This window comes from Hypomesus nipponensis, chromosome 13, assembly GCF_054491055.1.
Source record: "Hypomesus nipponensis isolate SF chromosome 13, ASM5449105v1, whole genome shotgun sequence".
Classification (NCBI taxonomy): Eukaryota; Metazoa; Chordata; class Actinopteri; order Osmeriformes; family Osmeridae; genus Hypomesus; species Hypomesus nipponensis.
This window is the reverse complement of record NC_140373.1, coordinates 14,234,371-14,260,270: the sequence shown is the minus strand read 5'-3', so window position 1 is coordinate 14,260,270 and position 25,900 is coordinate 14,234,371. Positions and strand designations below refer to the sequence as shown.

The following is a 25,900-nucleotide window of genomic DNA, read 5'->3' as shown; positions in this document are numbered from 1 at the left end:
AATATGTATTCACACTCGGGTGAATAATCGAATGAAGATTCTGGATGTTTTTTTAATTTGTTGTATTAAGGAGTCCACCATTCAATTGGGCTCCTGCTTGTGAAGGCAATGTACTAGATTAATCATTTATCTATACATATGGGATAGTGAAAGGTTCTTAGGTGGAAAGGTCAAATGTTCACTGGAAGCAAAGTTGGTTACGCTTGTACTCTGCCCTTTCAAGCCTGTAATTGAATCTTGGCATAAAGCATGTCAATTTGTGATTGGAAGAAAGACTTAAGTTCCGCCCTCTTGGCCTTCAGCGTTGGAGTGAGTAGGCCATTCTCAATGGTGAAAAGCTCAGAATGGAGGTGTAGGTCCTTCACCTTTACAACAGAGAAACACAACAGGTGTTAGAGACAGTCTTTACTTAAATTTTAAACATGACATGTTTTCAGATTGACCCTAAGTCACAGAATTCTGCAAAATATCTTAAACATCTGTTTTACTTTGTGGTGTTGTTCTTTTTAGACAAGGGTCATCATTTATATTTGTCTGTGCAAGCAGCACACAATTTAAATGATCAGAATTTAGAGACCCGGACAGAAAACACTCGCCTTCTGCAGCAGTGTTGTGAGAAGTAAACCACAACGTTGCTGGACAGAAGTAGTTTTGAACGAGGGGAACGACCATAAAATAGTGCTGTAGGTGGATTATCACCCCTTTTTGCTATGGCCACGTGAGGACTACTTTGTTGTGATCACTCACCTGTTCAAAGGACTTCAGCCCAGCTTCTCTGCCTAATCTAACCATGTCTGTGAGAATAGCCTTTTTGACTTCCTGTGCAGAAAAGAAAAGGTTCAGTACTGAAGTACAAATGCATTGTTGAGCATTCTATGGCACATTTGTTAAAACAAATGTTTATAGCGGTATTTTATATATAAATAAACATACATTTTGTTTATATACATAAACAATACATATGTGTTATTGTATAACAGATTTAACTAATCTGGTTATTTTGTTCTATGCAATGCAGTGTTTAAAAGTATATGCACATATATTGTGCTGTTTCTACTTAAATAAGTCATAATTTCTTCGTCTTAGTAATGGAAAATTGTAAGCAACTATACACTACTATAAAAGGTAGCTACAGAAGTAGAATGTGTGACACACGGGTAAGAACAATCACTCACAGAGCTTTTGCACAGCTCCTCAAAAGATCCTTTTACTCCCAGTGTTTGAGTGAAGACAGGCAGGACCTCCACATCAGGGACTACAATGGCTACTAAACTAGACTAGAAAAGCAGACGTAAGTTGTGTGTGTGTGTGTGTGTGTGTGTGTGTGTGTGTGTGTGTGTGTGTGTGTGTGTGTGTGTGTGTGTGTATACAGTACCTGTAGACTGTCTCCATGTACAAACAGTTGGGCCACAGGTGCACTGCGAATGTATACATTCTCAATCTTTTCCGGGGCAATATACTCTCCTTGTGCCAGCTTAAAGATATTCTTCTTGCGGTCAATGATCTTCAAAACTCCACTCTGTTAAAATGAGAGTGTGTGTGTGTGTGTGAGAGAGAGTTAGTTTATATGTGTGTATGTAATTACTGACACCAAAGAGCAAGCTTACACAGGTCTCTAATGGACCAGGTAACCTGTTCAGAAAATGTCCCCTGGAGAAATTAAAAGGCATTAATTAAGACGTAGTTGATCAACTATCTTTCTTTTTTTTCTGCCTCTCTTTCTGCCTCTCTTTCTGCCTCTCTCTCTGTCTCTCTGTCTCTTCCTCACACACAACACACATTGTCCCCGTCCCCCAACACACAATGGTCATGCATTGTACTCAAAATTATGTCCAGTTTCACTTTCTGACGCTTTCTTGCTCCCTAACATAATTAACACATCCCATGTTGCGCCTACCGTGCAGTCAGTGCAAATTGACTAATGATTTTTGTGCTTGTCCAGAACTGCTCTCTGACATCTGCGATTGGCTTAACAAGCGTACCATGCCTATAAGACTTTCTATAAGTTTGAATGTATATGCACTCAATGTAAGGTTAATGGAATTTAATTTTCGCAGTTCTGTTATTTATGTTGCAATACCAACAGTCAAATACTAGTACATGCACACTACGGTCTAAGCAGATTACATTCACGTAGTACTTATGTTGGGATCATGGCCTTAACTCTTGAACAGTGTAGTTTTTCATAAAATTACATTTTACCACTGCAAACAGCAATACATTATTTGCCTGTGCAATGCAAGTCCTGTACTAAAGAAATATGTAATTAATCAAGCCTATGACCCACTCTAGTCATATGAAAATAAGCTGCAGTCCCATTCAATCATGGAAATTGTCTTGTAAAATAATACTGGAAATAAGTCTTGAATTGTTTAAACAAACAAAAAAGTTTGAAATAAAGTTGAATAAAAAAGTTAATTTAACCAGACTTACCGGCAACCATTTGCCAATATCTCCAGTGTGTAGCCAACCATCTTCATCCAAGGCTTCTGCTGTCTTTTCTGGATCTTTCAGATAGCCTTTGAACACGTTTTTACCTTTTATGCAGACCTGAATAATTGGTGAGAATGTGTTTTGTAAAACATTTCTTAAGAGTGGTGATAATGTGAAAAAGTATTTATGAATATCTTCTTTAAGGGCAAATCAAACAAACATTTACACTTTTTCATAAAAAATGTCTTGCTCCAGCAGGTGGCTTGGGTGTAATAGACAGGTCACCTTACCTCGCCTTCACCATTTGAAGAAAAGTAGTTCATCTCCTCAACATCAACCAGTTTTACAATGTTGCAAGGAACAGGTACACCGACATGCCCTGCATGAACATTTACCTTCTTAGAAAGTTCCTCCATACATAACAAACAACCATTTGTGTTCCTATTAGTAGTGACCTATATTTATGTTTCTGTGAACCATGGATCTGATATGTTGTTTAATTTCCTCCAAAACATATTTGTAAAAAATATTAAACAAAATAAGATAATGTTATTTTTTCCATGGGTGACTGACCAGATGTGGCATCCCCTGGCATGGTAAAGCTGCAGGCTGCAGTGCACTCTGTCTGGCCATATGCCTCAAAAATCTAGAAGCAGACAGCTCAGGGAGGTCAGTGGGACCAAGTTGTCAGGGTAACCCAGAGATTAATACCGCAGGGAAGTGATGCAATCTCTGCTCTCTCTGGAAAACACTAAGGTACTTTCCCTGACAAAAACTGAGATGTTTTCTTTATAGTAACAGGACAAATAAACATGCCACTGTATGATGTTTCAACTTAAGATAAAGAATATAGCATGCCAAATTCCATATCTCTTCCAAATCTATTTAAAATGTGCATGTGAAAATGTCAGCTTAAGTGTATGACTAATTTGAGACTTTAGTTACCTGACAGCCAAGAGACGCCCTAAGGAAGTTAAGGACGGAGTGAGAAATGGGCGCTGCTCCTGTCACCATCACACGCACTCGTCCGCCAAATGATTCCTAGGGAGACAGTAATTCTAAAGGATTTAAAATGTTTTACTGACTATGTACTCTTGCTTTCAGATTTTCTGTAAAACTGTTGGTAGTGTTACATTATGTTTTTCTCTTGCTTTTTGGAAAAAAAATTGAAACATTTGGAAATGTTTAATTTTCCCATAATTAAAGTATGAGTATACAAGAAGAATGAAATCTACCTGAACTTTGTGAAAGATTAACTTGTCCCAAATGCTGTCATTTCGAATGATACCCTCCATAACTTCAGCATGCTTCCTGTTGACTGCAAAATTCAACAACCATTTCTTGAAGGGAGTCTGTGCTCCACTTTGTACCTACAGTCGAAAGATATTCAAAGGAGCAGTTACAATTTGTTAATGATCTTTCTTTAACAATCTTTCTTTGTTTTTGACAAGACTGCTTCCTCACCTTGTCATAGACCCGGTTAAGAAGTCGAGGCACTACAGGGAAAATGGTTGGCCGTAGCGTTTTCATATCATCTGGGAGGAATCTTATATCACCTTGGAAAAAGCCTACCTTGGCTCCAGCACCATACATCACAGTCTGTTGCACAACGTTTATAACATTGTTGACAGATTAGGTTGAGGAAAAACTACTAATACCACTACTAACTACTAGTCCAATGTTTTGACTTCCAGCTCTCACCTGAACGACCCTCTCAAACATGTGTGCAAGAGGCAGGAATGAGATGCTGACATCATGAGGATTAGGAGAAAAAGAGCTCTGTAAAGAAAAATGGGCCACAAGACGCCACTTGCTATCACATTCACAAAACAGAACATGAAACATCTGTGTAGGACAAATGTCACTGGTGTGTGGGTGACACTGGTGTATAATCTGTTTCATACATACCTCAAAACTTTTCAGCACACCGGCTGCATCAGCAATCACATTCTCATGGGTTAGCATTGCTCCTTTTGGGTTGCCTGCATTAAAAATGATCATTGCTCACATGATATAATTCACATTCATGTAACATAAATACACGCATGTATGTTTTTTGTAAACAATTACAAAAAACAAACAATAAAAACCTGTAGTGCCGCTGGTGAAACATATTATACTGATATCCTCTGGCTTTGGTAACTGAAGGGAGAAGAAAAACATTATTAAATGCATACACATGATTGAACTAATCGTATTCATTGTCTGGATTGGAGGATAATGTTTGTATTGATAAAAAGGTTGTGTTTTTGCTCAAATTTCCTTGGAGAAGTATGGCCAATTTGACATTGGAATTATATGGTAAATTACTTTTAAAAGGTTGACTTACAACTGGCTTTTGTAGATTGTCTTTTCCCAGGGCCTGATAAAAAAAATTGTATATATGTTTTGTATGAGTATAAGATCATTGTTGAACCACAGAACCACATACATAAATAAAGGGAATTCATTAACCCATACATGAATAAAGGGAAAGTACTTCACAAAATTACAGTGATCTGGAGATCCAAAATCTTTGGTGGTGTTGAAGTGCTTCCCTGGTATGTGTCTCTTATACTACCAAGTAACAAGTGACTAAGAGTTCTGAGGCTCGATCAAGTTTAACACAAGCTTGCAGGCAAGAACAGTCGTATCTGTACGGTGGCCCTAAGTGCAACACACACCCACTAATATGAGTAGGCCGACATCCCCCAAATGAAAACACTCCCCCCAAAAATAGGATGACTTGCTCACCTCTACGGTAGCAAGTATGCTACTTACGCAAAAGTTTAAATTGTGTTTTAAAAGTAAAAATCGATTATCCTGATCCAGGTAACAGTCATTATGGCATTTTGTACTTCTGTCGTGGACGATTAGTTTTTCTTCTGAAAAGTTCTGCTTCCTTCAATGCGTTTTTAGCGTGTGCATACTTATTTTAATGTTGTGAAACGTTAACAGCATATAGGCCCCTATGCTTAGATATATCTAAGATTATTTTATCGCAATGTCCCTGATTAATATAAAGAGTAGGCTAATTGGTGCAATTGCGTGACTAACTAATTGTTCTTATTTTCTTCCAACCAAAACGCTCAATTTCATGACAATGACAGAGTTACGTGGACCAGGATATTGTCGATTTTACGTTTAACACGCAATTTATACTTTTGCATTAGTAGGCTATTGCTACATGCTTCGATAGCCAAACAACTGTCCTGGTGCACTTTAATCAGTCAATCAATTTCTTATTTTCTGTTAGTTGTGAGTGCGTGTCCACTGCAGCGACGCGAATCGCTTGCCATTGCTCGCCTTCCCACAGTTGACCACGCTCGGGGGCGTTTCAAACAGATTAATGTAGAATGTAGTTCTCTAAAGTAACTGTTGTAGTTGTCATGGCCAAGTGTGCAGACTTGGGTTAACGTAGTTGCAACATCGATCAAAATATAACTTCTATACAAAATACAAAAGTGCTTAATAGACACACACGTTGACATGTGTAAAAAACGTTTTACTATATTCCTCAGTCTCTGCTAATCTGTCAATACGATACCGATAGTGAGTTCCAGCCGGGCTAGCTACCTAGCTAGTTACTACAGATTGAAGTTACGTAATGTCACAAGACTGAATTAGAAAGTACAACCACCAACAACTTCAGCAACCTTGCACCATGCATAGGTTTTTTATTATTAACATCTCTGTACAAATACAGCTATGTATCGTACAGGACTGGGCAAAGCAGCCACACAAACGATTCGTTTCTCCTCCACCTTGAAAGTGAAACCTAGAAAGCTAGAAATGTTTAACATGGTTGCTACGTTACGAGAAACAAAAAAAACTCAGATTGGCCATCGCTAGCGAAAATCGCTCCTCATTTGCATAAAGTTGAGAAAATCTCAACTCTGTTGCGTCGCGTCGCTACCCACAATGCACCAGCGACGCGATTTATTTTCTATGGAGCCAGGCGAATCGCTTGCGTGGTGCATTGTGGGTAGCGACGCGATTCAAGCGATACGAGTTGAGATGTTCTCAACTTTATGCTAATGAGGAGCAATTTTCGCTAGCGATGGCCAATCGGAGTGTTTTCTTCTTTCTCGTAACGTAGCGACCATGGTAAACATTTCTGGCTTTCTAGGTGGAGGAGAAACTAATCGGTTTTTTGGCTGCTTATCCAGTCCTGTACGATACATAGCTGTATTTGTACAGAGATGTTAATAATTTAAAAAACGATGCATGGCGCAAGGTTGCTGAAGTTGTTGGTGCTTGTACTTTCTAATTCAGTCTAGTGACATTACGTACTGTAACTTAGTTGTGTAGTAACTAGCTAGGTAGCTAGCCCGGCTGGAACTCACTATCGTAGGCCTATCAACAGATTAGCAGAGACTGAGGAATATAGTAAAACGTTTTTTACACATGTCAACGTGTATGTCTATTAAGCAGTTTTGTATTTTGTATACTAGTTGTATTTTGATCGATGTTGCAACTACGTAAACCCAAGTCTGCACACTTGGCCATGACAACTAGCTACAACAGTGATTTTAGGGAACTACATTCTACATTCATGTGTCACGCCCCCGAGCGTGATGAACTGTGGGAAGGCGAGCGATGGCAAGCGATTCGCGTCGCTGCAGTGGACACGCTGTGCCGACAGCCGGCTGCCTTGAAGCTGAGAAAACCATTAGATAGGTGTGTTCGACATGGACAGCGGCTGCATGAAAAGACCGGCGAGAGTAGCCGCTTGCAGTCGGGGAGGAGTTGAAAACGGCTCTGTGAAGTCGGACATTCCAGCTTCTCGTGGTTTGCTGCGTCATGGCCGATCAAGCGCCGTTTGCTTACTTTACTTTATTTATAATTAAACTTGGTCTTTCCGTTAGTGAAGAGGCTGACTAAAATGCTTTGGTCTTTCTTGAGGGTGCTGAAGCACCTGCTAGCCCCTCCCTAGCGCTGCCCATGTCGAAACTGAAGGTGTCCGAATATTACAAAACACGCGTCAAAGTTGTAGTGTGTGAGTCTGGCCAATCATAAAATAGCTTGTCGTCACTTGAACCCGTGCGGTTGCTCTTGAGAAAATGCGCTCGGCTACACAGCCGGCAGTTCTCGTATCGATCTCACGGTACTTTGATGGCGACGTCACAGAGACGTATCTTTGGCGCCGTCTCAAATCGGACAAAAAGTCTAACTAGAATACACTTTTTCAAGTCAGCCGCCTGGAGCCGGCTGCAGCGCCGCATGAAGTCGGGTCATGTCGAACGCACCTATTGGCTGCTTCAATTCAGCCGGGCTGCAGGCGACGCCGGCGCTGTATGAAGTCGAACGCATCTATTGTAATGTCGTTTTGAGTTCATGTAATGTCGTTTCCCATTTGGGGGAGTGTGTCTTTGTATTCGGGGAAGGTGAGCAAGACATCCTATTTGGGGGAGTGTTTTCATTTGGGTATGTACTCATATTTGTGGGTGTGTTTTGCAGGTTCAGGGCCACCATAAATCTGGCTTCCTCCAACAACATCTTTCATACAAAAACCTACACACTCCAATTTGAATTTAATTTTTCTGATCAAGCCTCTGTAGCATTTACTTTTACAAAACAAACAGGATTATAATTACTGCATGCATTTATCTTTTACATAATTTATCTTTTAATCACACAAAATAAACAGAACTAATAACAGGCTCAATCAGGTAATTCTTCTACAGGGGCCTACCTCAATATCCTTCAGTTGTAAGATGTCAACGCCACATTTAACTCCTCTTACAGTTAATTCATGGTCAAAAGATTCCATAAGGATGATGGTTTTGAGCACAGAAATGTTGCCATCCTCACAGTTTTCCAAAAGTGTCTCAGCTTTGTCTTGTTTGTCGCATAGCACTGTGGAGATTTCCGCTGAAAGCATCCAAATTTGAGTGAGTTGTAGTAGAGGTTGCTGAGGCAAAAAACTATAGAACAGAGTTGTTGAATTTAAATATGGATTGATATTTACATTAGTTTATCATGCTTTCAGTTCTCATTTGTTAGTGTACATAGCAGTAGACAAAATGAAGTAAAAATAAGTTAATATAAATAATTTACACCACACCAATAGATGTTGAACAAGTATTTGAAATGGTATTCAAGGTCTTAGCAGGTATTGGTTGTCCAAAGTGTTGCGAATTAAGTGAGAAAGAAGAGTAGAATGATTGGACTTATGATAGAACTTTGGGGAACCACCTCTCTGTGTGTTGATTGTAGGTCACAATCTTAGACACATCATTAACATAGTTAATGAGGTGCAGGAAGTGGTATAGCAGAGGAAGAAAATTACCTGTTTTGATAATGTACTCAAGAGCTTCAGATCCCAGAGTGTCGTACAAAGGTACTGCCACCATAGAATAAGTGTAGCAAGCCAGCTCACTAATAATCCACTGCAAAAAAAGTGCACTGACTCATTGAAACAATGTGACTCGTATTAAACATACTCAAACTTAACTATTTACTAGTTAAAAATGCAAATAGCTAATGTTAGATGAATGACTTATGATGCCACATCCCTAAAAAAAAGCCTTACCTCTGGTCTGTTCTGAGCAAAGATGCCAATAAAGGTGTCTGGGGTTGGCTTCAGGCCCCTATGAAGCAACCCTGATCCCAAGTGCTCCGCCCGGTTAATCACCTTTGCATGGGGAAAAGTTTAAAGGTCTTTGTGATATACAATTTGGACTATTGCTTATGAATCTTGTTTTTTTTGTTCTTGTGCAATTTATTACATCAACTATTGATGTACCTGTTTGTATTTCAACCACTCATAGGGCTGCCCTGGCTTCCTGAATCCCAGACATGGTCCATTACCTGTGTAAAACAAAGATAACACTGGAATGTTCTTTTATTGAGTTATGGTACTAAGATCATTGCATAATTTTTGCTCTTTAATATTAGGTAAGACGGTATGTGACAGGTAAGAGTGCTACACAAGTTTGCCAACTAACAGACCAACTGGAGATTTCAGGTTGTTAAATTACATTGTATGTAATGCAATTTGATGGACAACACAAGGACTTCTACGTCACATAAATAGGATATGAGCCACTCTGGTCAAGTAAGCCATGTTGTTGTCACCTGATACTTGTAGCCCCCTCTGAAATACTTCATATAGAGTTTTGGCATCATCGTAGTAATATGATATCAAGTTGGCATCCTCCATCAGGGCACACCTCCTTGCTCCATTCTGAGAGTAAAATATTGCAAAGTCATTTAGTAATATTAGGAACTAAAAAGGCACCTTTATCCACTTCATCCATTCCAATCCATCCTACATACATGAATACACAAATCACTGATATGGACACAAACATTGTCAAATATAACATGAAATTTTTTATTCTGTTCATATTTTCATTACACAGGTATTTCAGAGAAGGAGAGAGGTCCTCCTCACCTTAATTCCTATGGTCTGGCAATTAAGATCCACCGCAGGGCGCAGGGCTTTGGGTCTTGTGTTTAAATAGACCAGGGCTGCAGCGCCGAGGGCAAACAAGGAAAAAATAGCCGAGGAGGGCAGAGGAGAAAACAAAATCTGGAAAAGTAACTCCATCCTGTTTAGTATCCAGATCTGATTAGAGAAAAGTGACAACAATGTCTAGTAGATGCATAGTAAATGTATGTACAAAGTCGTGTGTATGTTTGTTTGTGTTCATGGGTAATCATGAGTGGTCTGTCATAACCTCATAGACTTTACCCCATTTCCACATGCAGCACTGTGGCATATCAACATACGGTGCAAGTTCATTGTTGGTCTAATTACTTTTCTGTCTCTGTTCACACTACTTTTCCTGTTGCGTAAAACTATAGCATTAAATAGAATCCTAAACAGTTGTATTTACATACGTTTAAATATAAATCTAATTTTACTGTAGGTAAAGATTGACACATGGATTCTAATGGAAAACAACTGGCCATGGCTATTTTATTGGTTAATAGGATGGTCATTCTTGGCATTCTTGGCTCTTGGCATTGATAAAACATAATGGTAATGGAGTACAAAAGTCATATCTTCAAGGTCAAATACAGGTTTAAAAAACATCTTAGGATCTCTAAATAGTGAACACATGACTTACTGTACTATTGTCCCTCTACCATATAATCTTTAAATGTAGATTAATACATTAAATATTAGAGTCAAATCACTGTTTATTTGGAATGAACATACCAAAGTTTAGAATAAACATTAATTGTCATTTCATTTGTTCAATTTAATTAGCTTCATTATAGCAAGTTTTAGAATTGCTAGGAATTGTACAGGCACTGTACAAGAGCCTTCTTAAACATATTCAACAACCACTCTGAAGCTCATTGAATTTAGTGATCTAGATTAAATATAATCTATTTTCAATTAAGTTTCTTTAAATGGAAGCCTCACAACAGTTGTATTACTGTAGGTTTTTGAAGTGCCAAACACTGAAAACATTGCGCATAGCTTATGGTAACACATTTGTTTGACCAGAACAGTCACTGTTATACTGCTAGTTAAACGTATTATTTAATTACCGTTATTCAAACATAACATTGTACCCAAACATCAAGACATTTTGAATATACATGTTTACACAAACACAATAAATTATACAGTTTCTTATTTTATGACCAATATAATCGCTGATATGTCATAAAACATGAGTTTCAAGTCTGAGCTGTCTGAATCTGTGTTGCTACCTCTATTTCAAAAAATCAGGTTTGGTGTATTTGTTTGACTATAACTGCAATCTGTACTTATTTCACTGTGCTGGATTTACACATAAACAAGGCTCTAGATTGTCCTGCAACAAGTCACAAAGGATGCTGCCCTATGTAAACTTACCTGTCAGTTTTCAAATATCAATTAATGTCGGACTTCTGAGAAGTCACTCACTGCTCTGCAGGTGTGTGCTGACAATAGGTGTGTAGGACTACCCAAGCTTTGCTCAGTGACAGTGGGAGAGTAATGAAGTAAAAGGCCACAGCCCACAGGTAAACTTTGAACCTTGGACACAATCTTTGCCAACATCGTCCAGGCTGTTAAAAACAATACACAGTGTAATTCAAAATGTAGTGTAGTTTGAATTTAAAATATATTGTATGGATCCTTCAGAACCATAAATAAACTACATCTTCATACATTTTCTATGGATTGCAACAGTATGCATAGTGAGGCCAAGCTTTTAACTTACATATTATAACATCAGTAATACATGTAGGGATGTTTCAATACGACTTGCATGGCCTCACTACCAGAAGATAACTGTACCTCTATAAATCCCTTGATTTTATCCTAAGAAGGGTTATTATACGATCTTACAATGTGATTTAAAGTGATTGAATATATTGTGCTTTTGGACTTTGGTAACTGAATGCCTTTCAAGTTAAACAACTTCCATACACATTGTGGGCCTGTAAATTTGTTTAGAAGTGAGTATAACTTCTCCACACAACCATGACATTGCATAGAGAAAAACCTTTGTTTTGTTCCTGGGTGGATAATTTCTGCTATAAATAAATTAGTAGTTTGCATGGATGGGATTACATTAACTAGCAAACAAGGCAAGGTTGAATGCGTGGTTGTGCTTCGGGGAGCAAACCAGGTCAGATATGCGTGAATGCAAGTGCCATTTAAATAGAGACAAGATTAGTCAGACACAAAACTTGACTGACTTTTCCACTTATGGTTATACCAGTTTTCATTGTTTTTGAAATTTCTGCAGATTGGGGATCCCTGGAGAATGACCCAGTCCTGACTAACCAGCATAGCCTTTCAGCCACTTAAAGATTGTTTGCACATTGAACTTCAGCAGAGGTAAGTGTGGCCCTTAGCAGTATTGCATCATCTTCCTCATCAACACCTACGTTTGGTCACCAGGTTAATTATATAACCTTACGGTTTACAACACCTTTATTTGTTGACATGGCATTTTTACTCAGAAGCTAAATGTGTGTCTGCATGTTAGATTGCTATTAGCTCAATTATATTATTGGTCCACAGCTTGAAGATTTATTTTCAGTTTTTTGGTTTGGATAAGAGTCTGCTCAATGAACACATTGCTATCAGTATTTGTGCAGTGAGGCAGATAGTTGTACTCTGAGATAATCAATTACTATGAACTATCATTATGTTTATAAGTTTACAGATATATGGCTAAAGTTGTAAATCCTCTTATGAAAATCCTCTTATGAAAGTGGGCAACAATTTTCTATCATTGTGTAATGGGGTAGGAATGTCAGGTATTTTCAGAACAATTACATTATAAAATACATACACAGGAAAGACATGTAGAACCTATAAAATAGTCAAATTTACACATTTACGCAAATGCATAAACATTTTCCTTGTGGCATACATTGTACTCGCTAATTTGTTCTGCTCTGAAACACTGCTTCAAGGAAAAGTACAATAAAACTATAGCATTTTCCTCCCTATTGTGAACAATACAGTTCCAGGTACACTGGACGCTTCCAGGGGCATCCAATATAATTGCCTAAGAGACATAATGTTTTCAAGCGCAAAGTGCATTCTCCATACAATTATGGTTTCTCCCCTCCTTCTCCCACTGATCTCAACCATTATCGAGGGAATAAGTATTTAAGCTTCTTGCAGTATAAAAGCAGAGGATGTGCCTACCTGGTGATATCTTGGAAGATGTCAGGGATGTCTTCTAACGCTCTTACAGTTTTATCACTGCTTTTCCTCACAATGCAGATTGCTGCAGGCTCAGTTCCAATTAATAACAGGAATTGGACAAATTCAAACAGGCTACTGATAGGCTTCCAAGCCCCCTGGAACCTGTCTTTTCCCTTTAGTGCCCTCCGACTAGGATCTGCCATCCAGATAGCTGTGGAGAAGATAAACACCAACCCATCCTTCTTAGGAAACTACACACTGAAATTTACATATGTGGACTCTGATTGTGATGCCAAGACATCCTTGGGAGCATTCATTCAACAGGTCTGGAGAGAAAACGTGTCAGCAGTCTTTGGTCCCGCTTGTCCAGAGGCAGCTGAGGTAGGCTGAAAATCTTATGTATTTAATAAGTTTACATTTTTCTGTATATGTAATAGTAATGTGTTGTTGTTAATATACTGGATTCATACATATTTGTAAAGTGATCATTACTTTTGTTTGAATAAGTATCTCTGCAGTATGCACACAATACCACTGTGGAGATTCATAAACATTGTCAGATTGCTCCTCTATTGGTCACATCAACACTTTTATTTCATTTTTCTTCCCATTGGGAACATTAGCCCATACATTGACCTATACATTGTGAACCAGAATACATACTTGAACTGCTTACTGTTAGTAGGTACTGCAGCTGTGCCAACATACTGTTGTGTTAAAGTACATGAAGAATATAAATACTTCTGTAGGCAGTATGCAAGCAGTTTTGGACCATGAGCTGGTGCACAAACATTTTTGTCCATTTGCTATTGCGCAAATCTCTGCCACTGGGTTTCAGTTTAGAAAAGTCTGAACTGCAAAATTATGGGGGTAATTTGCAATAGACGTTAGAAAAATAAATGTTAAGTGTTAAGAGTAGGGGAGACCTTGCATTTGAATATTTGTTAAATAGTTGGTCATATGTAATGTGTAATATCATTATTGCTTTTTGTTGGCTTTGTTGCTTCTGGTAATTATGGGAGGCACCACCTTTTTTATGTGACGTTGAATGCTTTTATACAGAATTTCTCAAAATAAATTCTGTAGATTTAGCATGCTAGAATATGCATGTTTTAGTGTGGTAGGTGTTTGGGTGTTTTGTTATTCATTTTTATTCCTTTTCTATACAGGTAACTGGTCTTATTGCATCAAAATGGAACATCCCAATGTTTGGGTTTGTTGGTCAATCTTCTAAAGTAGAAAATGGTATCATTTATGACTCATACGTCAAAGTGGTTCCCCCCCTGAAAAGAAGTGCAGAAGTCTTAGTCAAGACAATAGAATTCTTTGGATGGAGCCATGTGGCTCTGATTGGGGGGGGATTTGATTCAAACACATGGGACAAAGTTGATGCTCTCTGGAAGTCAGTTGAGGATATGCTGAAAGATAAATTCACTGTGACAGCAAGTGTCAAATTTGATACCAGCAACCTTGACCTTGTTCACAGAAATGTGAAGTACATCTCTACTGTTGCAAGAGGTAAGGTACCATGAAGATTCTGAACACCTTCAACTTTATTGTCCATGTGCAGCCTTCAGTTCCATGCCTCAACAATGCTGTGACATTCACTGCGTTTTCATGATGGTATCAATTCGAATCTAGCTTTATTCGGATAATGCGAATTTTTGGGGCAACTGCTATTATCCGAATATATATGGCAGTGAATAAACCAAATCACTGGCCGAAAGCATGTCATATCCAGTAGGATAGGTGGCGCTGTTTTCATTACAACTAGTGGTAATAAAGCCCTTTCCGCTTGACCTCTTCACCTCAACCTACTACAACAACATCAACATTTCGAAAAAGATGGCGAATGGAGAGCAAGGTGAGGCTACGTCCCCTCTACATTTCGTGCATGATGACAATAGGCAAATGCAAACGGCGCTATTGGCGCTATTGGCTCGAGTTGTTTGTTTGTTTCTGCCGGGCCGGCTCCCGGCAGCGACAACTTGTCGTCTTTTTCGACTTCCAGGTCAAGACCTGGGAGGGAGGGCGGCGGGATCTCAAGCATGCGCAAAGACGCAAAGTCCAGTCTATACTCCAAGTCATCGTTTACTAGCAGGCGATGTCCGAATTATCAACCGACTTGGATCGAGTTATCTCGGGGTGTCGATCGGATCGTAGTCGGACCGCAATTATTCGAACAAAGGTGTTTACAAGAAAGGGATAATTCTATTTCAGTCCAAATAAGCCAGTAATTTGAATCCATGTAAACGCAGTGAATAATGATGTTCGAAGAGTCATCCTTGGATGATTGCAACAATAAAACGGAATTTAAAAAGTTTATCATTTTTATTTTGTCAAATTCAATCAAATGCATGGGTACACATAACGGTGTGTCCTTTTGTCATAATCATGAGTATGCATGGTCCTCATACAGTGGCAATGTGTCTACAGTTAACTGCCTGAAAACAGCAAAGAAATTGGTCAAAGAAATAAAAACTTTACAGGTAGAAAGATGAAAATATAAAAACTGTCAGCAACACTTTACATTCAGATACAGGAGTCAGGGGAGTCAATTAATGTTGAGCATAATTGTATTGAGTGCACAGACACATCATTTTGGGTCTCTGTCCGAGGAATCCAACTGAGACTTGTCTTGACAATGGCAGAGAGCTTAGATATTATCAGTCCCCTGATGGATTACGGAGGTGGAGCCCTTCAAAGTCACCTGTCTGAACAAGCTCTGCCTGTTTATATTAACTACGATGTAACTACATAATCATCATAATAGTGCATACAATATGTACATAATAAGTACACAAATTATGATTAATATCCACATAACACAATGCCCAAATTTCCCACACCCAGTTTCATAGTAATAACTTGAACCGCTAAATCTTGATCATGGTTAAGTTAAGTGTAACAAGATAGCAGTTCCCATTGAACTAGAATGTGATTACAATAGATATTGTTATGTTACATGGTAGTTATTGTAATTTTTACGTCTTTACAGGTGTTGTCAACGTATTCATTGCTACTGTACTTGTACTTTGTACAACAATTGTATGAGTTGCTGCTGTTGTACCAAATTTTATCAAAAGTTTACCTGAGGTTTTCACTCATTATGTGAACGTATAACTCACCATGTAAACTCCTTTAATCACATGAAGCCATTTACTGCCCCACCCTCACTTACTTCAGTAACATGTGAACTGTCTCATTTTCTTTCACAGTGATTGTGATACTGACAAATGCAGATGACTCAATGGAACTCTTATTAGAGGCTGAGAGACAGGGACTGATTGACGGACAGTATGTGTTTTTTATTGTGCAGCATTTTGAGGTCAGTGGCAATGTGGTGAGTAAGACTTACAATTTGGCGACAGGTAACTATTTATTGAAATCAGGAGTTGGTTTAAAGTGATAATAATCAATGTCTTATCAGTCATTGAGAAACATTATCATCAAGGTCAAATCTAAAACAATTTGTATACATATTTTTTATACATTCATATTGTAGCTAGTATGCTGTCTTTCACATTTTCAGTTCACACTGTAATGCTTTTGAGGGCTAGTAAAAAACTAGAATCAAACTAATCTTACAATGAAATGAAGGTGAGGTAGCATGACAGCTGCTAAAAGCCAGAACCAGGTTTGCCAATTATGTCATGCTAGCACGAGGTTTAGCCTTTATTCCTATAATATTTGTATTTTATATTGTAAATTGGCAACCTATATTTTATTTTATAGCAACTTATATTTTATTGTATATTTTATTTGAATTGTATTCCACTTACTATTGCTAGTTTATGTATCCTTAATATAGTTAGACCACATATTTAAATTTAAGTTTCATGTATGTTTATTGTATGCACCTTCCTGCCAAAGCAAATTCCTTGTGTGCAAACTTTCATGGCGAATAAATCACTTTCTGATTCTGATTTCTGATTTTCATGGATTGGTTGATAGTGTAATTTGGCTGTTATCTTGCCTGGAGGTTACCAAGTAATGGCCTGGTTGAGGGGATGGTGGGGTGAAAAGTGAAACTCGGTGATGAAATATACATGAGGAAAATGTGAGACAGACGTCAAAAGCTTAATTTTCATGCCAGAGTGAAATTTGATACCCTGTACTTTACTGTTATTATATTGTGTTGTTTGGTTATGTATTTGTATACTTACTCAGCTTAAACTGTATGGTGGCTAGTCACCTCAAATACTCAAGCCCTGAATAATTTCTGATTCGTTTTTTGGAAATTCAAATACACATACATGATATTGTAGTACAGGACTGTAAATCCTGTAGTTACAGATGACCCGACATGTTACTTTAAATGTTAGTTATATATCTAAATAGTTTGGTTTCACATTAATCTTTACTGTTCTATTAGTTGTTTTTTTGTTCCATTTGGTTTTCTGCTAACTATCTCCATCTTTGATCCATATTTGATTTGACCAGGATAACCTCTGGAAATCTGCCATGAACAACAGAAAAAATCAGGCAATCTTCAAAGCTTTAGACATGACATTTGTTATAGGTCAGAAGTCTTACGAGGGATATGACTACTACGATTTTTTTGAGCAAGTTTACAACAGACTGAAGAAGTATCCTTTTTACAGTAACCTGTCATCTGCAAAAGAGGTTCGATCCATCACATTGATTGCAAATAATAGATTCATTGAGATTAAAGCAAATTTTAAAAAATTATTGTAAGGGTGTGAAAAAATTGCTATGGTCATATATTCACTATATATAGTTAATGCTACTTGAACACTGAAAGTTCACAAGAAAACATACGAGTTGTGTATGTAACAAGAAAATCTATTGTAAAAAGTCTCATGACTATAAATGTAGTGTAACCATGTGCACATTTGTAAGAACAAGAAACCAGAGACACTGCATTTACGTATTTATTGTGACTGATGTTCTCTTTCAGGTCAGCCCCTACTCTGCCTATCTGCATGATGCAGTCCTACTGTATGCCATGGGTATAAAGGAAGTCATAAAGGATGGGAAAGACCCCCACAATGGACGGGAACTCCTGAAGAGGCTGAGAGATAAGAATAGCATCCGATTTCATGGTTGTTATTTACCCTTCAGTTAACTTTATTTCCTATATGACAGATGGTTGTCGTTATATTTTTGTGTCCAAGTGCTTTGGTTGTAGGCCAGTCAATCATATTAAGCATTGCTTCAATTCTGCTGTTCAACAACACATTTTTTATTTGATGAACTGTCAATGCAGGAGCTTCGGGTCTGGTCCATTTTGATAAAGAAGGGGAGAGGAACATGGACTACTCCATTTATGATCTACAGCTTACCGAGGGCACAACACAATTTGTGCCAATTCTACATTTTGATAGCCACACCAAAGTTGTCAGGTGACATATATGATAGTCTTCTCAACTGAGAAATATCCCTCTTGAAATAAAATATCTAGCTAAAAACTAACTTTCATTAATAGATTTTGCATATGTTACCTCACCTTTTTAGATGATCAAACTATAGAAACGTCTCTAGAGTAAGAGAAACAAGTCTAACCTTTGGTATATTCCTATAATTTATTAAGGAATATGAAACTATATGTGACTCCATTTCAGGCCAACTCCTAAATTTGCATCCGTCGTTTGGCCCAAGGGGAAACTACCTACAGATAACCCAGACTGTGGTTTTGATGATCAGCTTTGTGAATGGGTGTTTAATGGTAATTCCTGCTTGTGTATTCCGGATTACCTGATTGACTATTCCTGCATTTACCATCATAGCAGCGTAAATTAACTATGTTGTCCTGTCCAGTCCTTGTCTCCTATAACTAATGGATACTGTTCTTAACCTCCTACCAGATATATCAATGGTAGTCTTAATGGTGGCTTTCCCTGTTATCGGTGCATCTGCCTTGGTGTGTATTGGCTTTCTGATGCTGCAGAAACTGCGTCTTCAAACTCGCCTGGATGGCTCTTGTTGGTGGCTTATCAACTACAGTGACATTGCCATAATCAAGGAACCCAAAGTATGACAATACAACTTTATTGAACAACTGTTGGTGTAGAATGTTCCAGTTTAAAGTAGTAGATCTTTATCTGTAGATAGAAAAGTAGTTAAATGCTGCCACTGGATACTGTTTAAAGTGTGACCACATTTAGACATGGCAAAGTGCTTTTTCACATGAAAGCACTGCACAAAATGCAAGCAAACTATTAGAACAGCTTGTGTATACTTCGGCATACAAACCTAGATTATATGTCTATGCATTCAAAGTTGTATTTACACACACGTCACATGAACTCAATGGTATAGGAATGGAACAAGGACATGAAAAATTACTGTCTGTATGTAACACCTGTGTATGTTTTTGTCACATATCCAGGGGGTGCAGGCACTGTCACTGAGTACAACTGCTAGTAAAAATGGAAGTGGAAGTGGAGGCTCACAGACAATTATTTCCTCCTGCAGCTACGGCTTAACGGACAATGCTGGGAAAGAGCAGATCTTCATAACCATAGGACTCTACCAGGTCATTATTAACTAACATACCTACAACACTCTCCATTAAGGTTCCATTCACTACTACATAACTCCATTTAAATAACAATAGTACAAATATTGTAGGTACAATGGAATTGCTCTGTAATTCATTGGAATTAAGTGTTAGCAGTTATTGCAAAAGTGTAAAAAGGCATAGTATTGAAGAGTTAAATTGGGGCTCTTACAGATTGTGTTACTGAAACAAGACCACTGTTTGAACCGCTATACCATAATGAAGTGAAGTTAATGTAGCCTTGTTGTAAAGTGTTGCCGATATAATTAATAAGTTGTACACCTCTGTACACATGTACACCTTTAACAGAATGCACATCACTTAACAATGTACAGTACACATTATTTGCCAACATCAGACACATTTAATTTATTATAACCTACAAGGTACATTTTCCTCTGCACCACCAATACCAGCACCTACATTGACTGATTTTCATCCCTTTCTCCTTTTCTATCATCAGCAAATTGGTTCAACCTGGCTGAAGTCCTTGCCAACGTGTTGAAACATGATGACATGTGACATTTTAAAACTTTTCTTTCTGTTTGGGACAGGGAAATAAGGTGGCCATCAGATATATAGAAAATCAACTAGTCAGTGATATCAGAAAACCGTCCATCATTGCAGAGTTCAATGTGGTAAAGCAATGTTTCTTAATAATGGAAGCACACTTATATAAATCTTTTATGTAATCATTACATCTCCAAATGATTTTCTGATATTTCTTTCATCTACCAACAGATGAGGGAGATGAAGCATGAGAACATGGTTCAGTTCTTTGGGGTTTGCATTGAGCCACCAAACGTATGTTTGGTTATGCAGTATTGTAAGAAAGGAAGCTTAAAGGTAATGCAAGTGTGTAAAAGAGTGGTTAAAAACTCTATGTGTCCTGTGAAAATATTATTTTCTAGGTGATTTACAAATATAAAAATGTAAATCTCTGCTTTTTAACTTAAGGATGTTTTGAGATGCCAGGACATTGAGCTGGACTGGATGTTCAAACTGTCATTTGCTTATGATATCGTCAATGTGAGTAACTTTGGTCATCTACAGTATAATCAATGCTGATATTGCATGATTTATAGGTTATAGGCTAAATAAAAGCACAGGCAAAATTTCTGTTAGCAAACTTTTTCTTTTAATTTCATGTGAACACACTCATTCTGTTCCAGGGGATGGAATTCATTCATAAGAGTAGCCTGAGATCCCATGGAAACCTAAAGCCCAGCACATGTCTGGTTGACAGTAGACTACAAGTCAAGATATCTGGCTTTGGGCTGTGGGAATTTAAACATGGCATCAAGCACAAGCATTGCCCTATGGAAAATCCAAAATATGAGGGTAAGTAGATGATCTCATTATTAACACTGTTATACTATGGAAATCAAACCAACACAGCATTTTATTTTTTTGTTGAATATTTGTTGTATTAATATATATACATATTTGCATGTTTGTTTACTAGAGTTGTATTACACGGCTCCTGAGCTGCTGAGACTAGACCAGCTTCCTTTCAACGGCACGCCCAAGGGTGACATCTATAGCTTTGCCATCATAATGCGGGAACTTATCTACAGCTCAGAGGATGGACCATACAACATCCAGCTAGAGCCAAAAGGTGTGCATGGCCTTGTTTAATAATAAGTAATAACTCCTCATCTGTGGGTAAATACAATTATATAAAAAGTGTTTTACTTTAATAAACTTTAATTACTATGTAAATGCATGGTATTCAAACAATACACAAATTGTATTAATATGAACTGTTACAGCATGTAATTACATGCTATATTGTAGCATAATTAATTATACAAAGGTAAGCTTTCTAAGAGTAAGCATACTGTATGTCAATATTGATCTTGTTTTGGTCTAATACCATGTTGTTTTGCTACTCTGCCTCTAGAGATTATCAAACAATTGCAGACCCCTCTCTTTGGGGAACCTCTCAGACCAACTTTCTCTGCCCAGTTGTGTGATGAGAGTATCATGACCTTGCTGGTGGCCTGTTGGAGTGAGAACCCAGATCACAGGCCACCATTTGGTTCAATTCGGAGACAACTGAAAGCGACCAGTCCAGACACGTCAGTCGAATTGTGTTTCATTCGTTGTGTCTTTGTGTTTTATATTGGCTGGATCCAAAATGTTGAAGGTCACATGATATGCTGTTTTTGGATGCTTTTATATAGGCCTTAGTGGTCCCCTAACACTGTATCTGAAGTTCAGAAATTCAGCCTTGGTGCATAATTACAGCCACTACGAGCAGTCCCACAATGAGCTTTCCTCAAGATGCACTGTTGCTTTAGAAGCTAATGAGGAGGAGAGGTGCGGCACCATGCTAATTTTTACGATGGATGTAACGTAATGCTTGTAGCACCATTGCTGTAAGATGCCTGGAATTTGCCCATTCTCATCTGATCACCCTGGTTTGCAGACGTGCACACTCATAGTCATTTCAATGAGAGGAAAGGCAGTTATCGCGCGCACCACAACACCAACAGCAGAACAGTTATCCAAATAACTAGAAGTCTACAACACTCGCATTACAGCATGTGTATTCACACACATACTTGATGCTATCTACCTTTACATTAGCGACAGTAACTCAGCTGTTAGCTGCAGAGCTAATGTGCCACATTCTAAGGGTAGCAAGCTAGATAGCCATATACAGTATAGCAACAAAATGATATAGCGTCAGTTAACTTACTTGTCCGAGGTTTGTAGCTGGACCAAGGAGAGTTAGTACTGATCCAGAATTTAACATCAGCATTGTATTGGCTCAAGTTGAGGAAACAGTCGTGGCTGAAATGTTTGGGGCAGACATATTAAACTTGTTGGCGCATTTCCAGAGAACATTAAATTAAGACACTGGGTCTTCAGAGGCTCAGATGAAGGAACTGTAAAAATTATTTTGTTTTCCTTTGTTCATCCAAACTGAGCAAATGTAATGCTTTGTTAGTTTGCAAGCCATGATGTCTCTCGAGGATAAAAAAAAAAAAAAAAAAGCTCAGTAGCAAAGCAGAGAAAGGGGAGGTAACCTTCCTCCTTGTGACGTCACAAGGAGAGGATTTCAAAATGGAGTGTTTGAGTTTTCATTTTCTCAAAGGCTGAGAAGAATACCCAGTGCTTGGTTTACACTTATAGAAATTTCTAGCAACTGGGGGACCAAAGGCAGGCTAAGGGAACTTATATTAATATTAAATAACCTCCTAAAGTAAAGTTTTCATGTCATGTGACCTTTAACTTTGAAATTGAAATTAAACATTTCCAGACATCCCAAGTCTCCCTGAAGATCCGGGAGTCTTCAGCATTTCAATAGTTGCTCCCTGACGCCCGCAAATGCTATATAATCTCCCGGAAATCAGGGATTTTGTATTTAGAGCTAGCAAGAGACTGTCCAATGGTCATTTCTGGTACAGACAGGTGCTCTGCAGGTTGGGATGTCTGCATTTCAATAGAAGAACTATCAATTATTTTTGTAAAGGAAAATTTATGAATGAATGAATTAATTAATTTATGATTACATTAATTTTCACAATCACAAATGGCAGAATAACTATGTTTCTCATCAGTCATGCAAATATCCTCGACAACATGGTTGAAAAGTTGGAGAAATATTCAAATCATCTTGAGGAAGTTGTGGAAGAGAGAACTAATCAACTGACGGCAGAGAAGACCAGAGCAGACAAACTTCTTTCCAGCATGTTACCCAGGTGGCAGTCACTTTATGCCCCTAATGAACCATAATGAAGCTTAATTTAGTTTTTCTTCTAAGCATGCACTGTGGTGTTTAGTTGATTAACTAGTGCACGACCGCTCGAATTGCACAGGTATATTGCAGACCAACTCATGGCAGGGAAGTCAGTGGAGCCACAAGGTTATGAAATGGTGACCATCTTCTTTTCCGACATCGTGGGTTTCACGTCTATGTGCTCCATCAGCTCAGCCCTGGAGGTGGTCACACTACTTAACGACCTCTACAGCCTGTTCGACGATATCATAAAGCTCTATGACGTCTACAAGGTTTGTTATACAGGTACATTGCATGGGTACATCTCCCGGGAGCCTCATCAGGGAAGGTTGAGCAGATTTAATTGACTCAAAGTAAATGGTACAAAAGTACAAGTAGTCATCAAAATCGACTTAAGAGTATTAAACAATGTATAAAAAGTACTACTCACTAGAATGCGGACAATGTCATGTTCACTCTATTATCATATGTCTATATTTGTTGGTGGAGGAACACAGTAGTATAAATTATAAAGATTGTGTGATATTATAATTCAAAGTGGTGTGTTATGTTGTGCTATCATGACATCAACAGCATACAGTCTACAACAAACTGTCAACCAACTCAGACAGACCAAGCTCATTCTTTTGTTGATTGCCACACAAATTGCTTGCCATTATGGTTAATATGGATATTACATGGTTGATATATGGAAATTAAACTTTTCAGGTGGAGACTATAGGTGACGCTTACATGGTGGCAAGCGGGCTACCCATCAGCAATGGCAACAAGCATGCAGATGAGATTGCTACTATGGCTCTGCACTTCCTGTGTGCCATCAAGGTCTTCAAGATACGCCACCTTCCCAATGAGAAACTGGCGCTACGTATTGGGATCAATTCAGGTAAAGTCCCTATTTTAGATAGGATACTTTTGCCAATTGCTTTACTGCGTATATTACTGAATAGTGAATTCAGTAAAGTACACTTTACAATTTACACTAGTATGGATCAGTTTACTCTCTCTGTGTCTCTATAAGGCTTTTTGAGGTACCAGTTGTCTTAGCTGACAGTTGTGTGTATCATTAGGCCCAGTGGTAGCTGGAGTGGTGGGTACAACAATGCCACGCTATTGTCTCTTCGGGGACACTGTGAACACTGCTTCGAGAATGGAGAGTAACAGCTTGCGTGAGTATTCACTATTTCATTTAAAAAAAACATTAAAAAACATTGCACACATTATTATAAAAGCATCACCAGTCTTATCCCTGTTATAACAGAATTTCCCTTTTACTTGTTTTTTGACAATGTTCAAAAATGTGTGGGACTGTGGTTTGATTGTCTTTATTTACTGTATGTACCTTTGTCTTTTTCAATAATTTGTAGCTCTTAAAATTCATATCTCCCAGAGCACAGCAGACATTTTAACAGAGATTGGGTCATTTGAGTTGGAGGAAAGAGGAGAGATTGAGATGAAGGTAATCATAAACTTCTTATTTCGCTAGTTAAAAGCAACCTACTTTGAAAAATCTCATGAACATTTAATTCCATTCCAGTTTTACGTCACAATATATTTACTGTTTATGCTTTTGTGCATGCATTGGTGTGTGTATGTGTTTCTATGTGTGTTGTTGTATGTGGATCCATCCATCATTGCTGTTTTACCAGGGTAAAGGCAGTCAGAAGACCTACTGGTTGGTGAATAAAGATGGTTTCAATCCCATTCTCGGAGCCCACAATTCCCCCCAAGCTCAACATCTCAAACCATCAACAGGGGTATTAACGAGACCTAAGAGTTGTCCAGCCATGTTGGCACATACCTCTTCTGGCCAGTGAAACATTTATACTGTTTTAGATAGTTACAGCATACCAGTCCCAAAAGCTAAATGAAGGCATTTAGAGCATTTTTTTGAAGGCACAATCTGTTTCTGGGAAATTGATCCATGAAACATTCAACACACAGGTAAATTGTAATTAAGTCATGTTAATCGTACTGCATGTTTTTTGCCACTATAGGTCTGGCCGACAGCATCCCAAGACCTAGACATTAGAGAGAAAGTGAGAGGACCGAAATTGATGTCCAAGGCCCACGTGACATCAACACTCGCCACCGTTGACACATGATTTTGAAAAGTTAAGGTAGTGCCCAAGGAACACTGTTTTAAAAAATTGGCAGGAAACCATGAGTCTAAATGAAGGGTTTCACACACCTGTCTGTGCAGCTCAAGGACCTTTCAATATTTTTAATATTTACTTTCTAATATTACTGGTACATAAAATAATGGGGATTGTACATATATCCTCAAGCTTTTTGCATTTGAATGTGAATATATTACTTTCACCAACATGGTTGGTTATGAAGACTCTTATAATATGATAAAGTGGTCAAATTGATAACTAATAACTAAGTGTATTTGTAATTGACATCCTACTATTAATATTATCTTGCTATTTGAGGTACAAAAATACATGAAAAAAAGTTTTTCTCAAAGATTTAATAAGTCTTTTAATCTTCTGTCAAAGTTTACTATGTCACCATGTATATTTGTCTAAATATGATTTAGGATTAGGATTTAACAATAAAACCACATGATCAAACAACTACACAATGTACTGTTGTATCAATT

At 38.0% G+C, this 25,900-nt stretch overlaps 2 protein-coding genes across 2 annotated transcripts; one reads left to right on the top strand and one right to left on the bottom strand.

Annotated features, from left to right (window-relative positions):
• Positions 1-33: 33 nt before the first annotated feature.
• On the bottom strand, positions 34-10,001 carry acsl5 (acyl-CoA synthetase long chain family member 5). The gene is made up of 20 exons (XM_084670974.1): positions 9,812-10,001; positions 9,493-9,601; positions 9,161-9,225; positions 8,948-9,049; positions 8,705-8,804; positions 8,108-8,286; positions 4,763-4,795; positions 4,524-4,575; positions 4,342-4,415; positions 4,135-4,212; positions 3,898-4,032; positions 3,669-3,803; positions 3,379-3,474; positions 3,007-3,079; positions 2,724-2,812; positions 2,434-2,550; positions 1,376-1,519; positions 1,176-1,277; positions 748-819; positions 34-365 (listed from the first exon to the last, which is right to left on the bottom strand). The coding sequence occupies exons 1-20, from the start codon at positions 9,965-9,967 to the stop codon at positions 219-221; spliced, it is 2,058 nt and encodes a 685-aa protein (XP_084527100.1). The 5' UTR covers positions 9,968-10,001; the 3' UTR covers positions 34-218.
• Positions 10,002-12,855: 2,854 nt separating this feature from the next.
• On the top strand, positions 12,856-25,856 carry gucy2g (guanylate cyclase 2g). Its single transcript, XM_084671125.1, has 22 exons — positions 12,856-13,405; positions 14,194-14,542; positions 16,243-16,367; positions 17,468-17,650; positions 17,946-18,090; positions 18,255-18,390; positions 18,610-18,713; positions 18,853-19,019; positions 19,377-19,523; positions 20,102-20,185; positions 20,289-20,393; positions 20,505-20,576; positions 20,720-20,888; positions 21,013-21,165; positions 21,451-21,628; positions 23,117-23,257; positions 23,375-23,567; positions 24,004-24,178; positions 24,363-24,461; positions 24,660-24,751; positions 24,942-25,049; positions 25,290-25,856. The coding sequence occupies exons 1-22, from the start codon at positions 13,043-13,045 to the stop codon at positions 25,395-25,397; spliced, it is 3,396 nt and encodes a 1,131-aa protein (XP_084527251.1). The 5' UTR covers positions 12,856-13,042; the 3' UTR covers positions 25,398-25,856.
• The last annotated feature ends 44 nt before the right edge of the window (positions 25,857-25,900 follow it).

Excerpts from the sequence above, each read along its gene's own strand:
- gucy2g (XM_084671125.1), top strand. The coding sequence starts at position 13,043 with ATGTCAGGGATGTCTTCTAACGCTCTTACAGTTTTATCACTGCTTTTC. Across the intron at positions 20,889-21,012 it reads GGAAAATCCAAAATATGAGG|AGTTGTATTACACGGCTCCT; the intron begins GTAAGTAGATGA and ends TTTGTTTACTAG. Across the intron at positions 21,166-21,450 it reads CATCCAGCTAGAGCCAAAAG|AGATTATCAAACAATTGCAG; the intron begins GTGTGCATGGCC and ends CTCTGCCTCTAG.
- acsl5 (XM_084670974.1), bottom strand. The coding sequence starts at position 9,967 with ATGGAGTTACTTTTCCAGATTTTGTTTTCTCCTCTGCCCTCCTCGGCT. Across the intron at positions 9,226-9,492 it reads GAGGGGGCTACAAGTATCAG|GTAATGGACCATGTCTGGGA; the intron begins GTGACAACAACA and ends TGTTTTACACAG. Across the intron at positions 2,551-2,723 it reads CTTCAAATGGTGAAGGCGAG|GTCTGCATAAAAGGTAAAAA; the intron begins GTAAGGTGACCT and ends CCAATTATTCAG.